At 61.1% G+C, this 2,760-nt stretch overlaps 1 protein-coding gene across 1 annotated transcript in view; it reads left to right on the top strand.

Moving 5' to 3' along the window:
- Window positions 1-115: 115 nt before the first annotated feature.
- The window catches only part of LOC104083498 (anoctamin-7-like), a gene marked incomplete at its 5' end in the record, with an annotated part of 4,103 nt that continues 1,458 nt past the window's right edge, over window positions 116-2,760 (top strand). Inside the window, 9 exon segments of the mRNA XM_009587001.1 lie at window positions 116-259; window positions 347-484; window positions 775-873; window positions 965-1,067; window positions 1,591-1,687; window positions 2,073-2,127; window positions 2,259-2,347; window positions 2,470-2,554; window positions 2,556-2,622. Coding sequence (XP_009585296.1) covers window positions 116-259; window positions 347-484; window positions 775-873; window positions 965-1,067; window positions 1,591-1,687; window positions 2,073-2,127; window positions 2,259-2,347; window positions 2,470-2,554; window positions 2,556-2,622 — 877 coding nt within the window.

Raw genomic sequence — 2,760 nt, 5'->3', positions numbered from 1 at the left:
GGCTGAGATCTCCATCCCAGTGTTAGCCTGTGTCATCCCAGCCCGCCTCCCTGCCTCGGCCCCTGCTGCCCCGGTGCTTCCTCTCCCACCCATCTTCCCACCCGTCCCACCACAGGCGGGACGGCTCTTTGACCATGGTGGGACCATCTTCTTCAGCATCTTCATGTCCCTGTGGGCAGTGCTGTTCCTGGAGTTCTGGAAGCAGATCAACGCATCCCTGGCTCATCAGTGGGACCGCTCTGAGTCCGAGGACGTCGAGGTGGGTTCTGGCCCTCCGCAGCACCTCCCGAAACCGCACAGACCAAAGCCACCGGGCGCCCCTGATGCCTTTCCCCCTCTTTCTCAGGAGCGGCCACGGCCCCAGTTCACTGCCATGGCTCCCATGACGATAATAAACCCTATAACGGGGGCAGAGGAGCCATATTTCCCCAAGCGCAGCCGCCTCCACTGGATTTTGGCGGGTTCAATGACCACTATAATGATGGTAAGATTGCGGGGGCTGGGACAGCGTCTGCCCAGCGTCCGTCCCGGGGCAGCGGGACATGATGGGACGGGATCAGTTTGGGGTAAGAGCATGGGTTAACCTGGGGACGAACACGGGTGTCCCTGACCCGTGGTGGAACCTGTGGCTCTCCGCCGGCTCAGCCCGCACCCCGCTGCGCCCAGGCCCAGCTGCCCACCCCGGAACTCCCCTGGGACTCGTGGTGCCTGGGTTAAAGGTCGGGTTTTCCTTCCCAACACAAGCTGCTCATACCCCACGCGCTGTGTTTGCAGATTGCCATGGTGGTGATGTTTGTGGTCTCCGTTACCCTCTACTGGGCAGTGGTCGCCATCCTCCTCTCCAGCTCAGGGTACTTCTGGTTTGTGGCTTCGGTGAGAGGTGGCCAGAGCCACTCCTGGACCTGCTTCGCTTGCTGGGCTTGCTCGCCACCCTCTGTGCTCTGCGTGTTGCTTCTCCCTGTAGGCATCCCGCATCGCCAGCATCACCGGCTCAGTGGTGAACCTCATCTTCATCCTCATCCTCTCCAAGATCTGTATTTCCCTGGCTCATTTCCTCACCAAGTGGGGTAAGCTGGCGAGGGTCTTGCAAGCTGGATGGTGACGGGAGGGAGTGGTCAGTAAGGGCAGAGCCCCAAACCCAGGGAAAGCTGGCCGACACTCAGGAGAACGATGGCTTTATGGAGGAGGGGAGAGCTGGGGAAACAAGACCTTCAGTGAAAAGTGTTTTGGCAGCAGAAAAAAAAAAAAGTATGAGTGTAGGGTTTCACTTCTGGGGGTTTTCGATGAAAATATCCAAGCTGACTTTTGAGGTCTGGGGGAGAAAAGCACATGGGATATTTTTGTTGTATTTAATGAGACACAAAGCCTGTTTGTACTGAGCAGAAGGGAGGAAGATTATTTTTTGGTGCAAAGCAGACAGGTGTCTCCAGGCTCTGGATGAGTGGCAGGCACCTTCACGGGTACCGCAGCAGGTTTGGGGACCCTGGGCTGTGGGGGGTTGGTCAGCTTCGAGCAATGTGGGGTGACTTCTGCGATGATGTGGAAGAGCATGCTGGAGTAGGGCCAGGTCCCCGTGCTTCCCCCTGGCAGAGATGCATCGCACCCAGACCAAGCACGAGGACACTTTCACCTTCCAGTTTGTCACCTTCTACTCCTCTCCCGTTTACATTGCCTTCTTCAAGGGCAAGTAAGGCCTTTGGGGGGGAGCAGGGGTCTTCCCCATCTCCTGCAGCCCCCGCAGCCTCCGGGCTTTGGTGCTGGAGAGTGCTGCGGCCATCATGGGCAAGGAGCACTGCGGCATGTCCCACCAGAGAGCGGGAGCCACGGGACACCTGGGAATGAGGGCAGTGCCAGCCTGCTGTGGGCTAACTGGTGCAGCTGGTCCCAGCCTGGGACTGGGGGCCCATCTCCATCAGAGGCACCCACCACCAGCCCTTTTGTCCCCCTTGGTGAGGGACAAGAGGGTGCAGGGTGGACCAGAAAAAGCCCTTCCTTCCCCGGGGTTGCTCCGGATGCATCCCTGGGCTCAGCCCCTGGGATCCCCGCTCACGGCTCTGCCGCGGCTCCTGCAGGTTTGTCAGCTACCCTGGGAACTACCTGAGTTTTCTGGGGGTCCGCAACGAGGAGGTGAGTGCTGGGTGGGAGAGACACCGTGCCGCCCCAGCCGGTGCCTGCTGCAGGGACGCCTTCCCGTGCTCGGGGCCCTCCCATCCCGGTGTGCCGACCCCGGCAGGCTGAGGGCCCCTCTCTCCCTGCAGCGCAGCCCGGGTGGGTGCTTCATGGAGCTGGCACAGGAGCTGCTGGTCATCATGGTGGGGAAGCAGATCTTCAACAACGTGGCCATCCCGTGAGTACGCCGTGGCCCACCAGGGCCATCGTGCAGCACGGAGGGTTCGGGCTTCCGTCGAGGGGGCGTTGAGCAGTGCCGGCTGGCTGCAGCGGTGGACATGGCCCCTCTCATCTCCCCAGGAAGCTGAAGTGCTGGTGGCACAAGAACAAGCTCCTCTCCACCAAGAAGGCGGGCGAGGAGGGGGGAGCTGGTCCTGGTGGAGCAGGTGCCCTGGGTGAAGGACCGCCAGCTGCTGGTGTTCCAGGGGCTGTTTGACGAGTACCTGGAGATGGGTAAGGACCGGCCTTGGGGTGGGGATGGCTGAAGCACTAGGAGAGAGAAAGCTGAGAGGCAGGAGCTGCAGAAACTCCACAGAGCAAGGGACCAGCCGCGGGAGCTTTTGCCCCGAGCAGTCCACGGGGGCTGGAGGG

The sequence above is a fragment of the Fulmarus glacialis genome, unplaced genomic scaffold (assembly GCF_000690835.1).
Source record: "Fulmarus glacialis isolate BGI_N327 unplaced genomic scaffold, ASM69083v1 scaffold14841, whole genome shotgun sequence".
NCBI classification, from domain to species: domain Eukaryota; kingdom Metazoa; phylum Chordata; class Aves; order Procellariiformes; family Procellariidae; genus Fulmarus; species Fulmarus glacialis.
The sequence above is the reverse complement of the archived record's forward strand: the minus strand, read 5'-3'. Positions and strand labels throughout refer to the sequence as shown.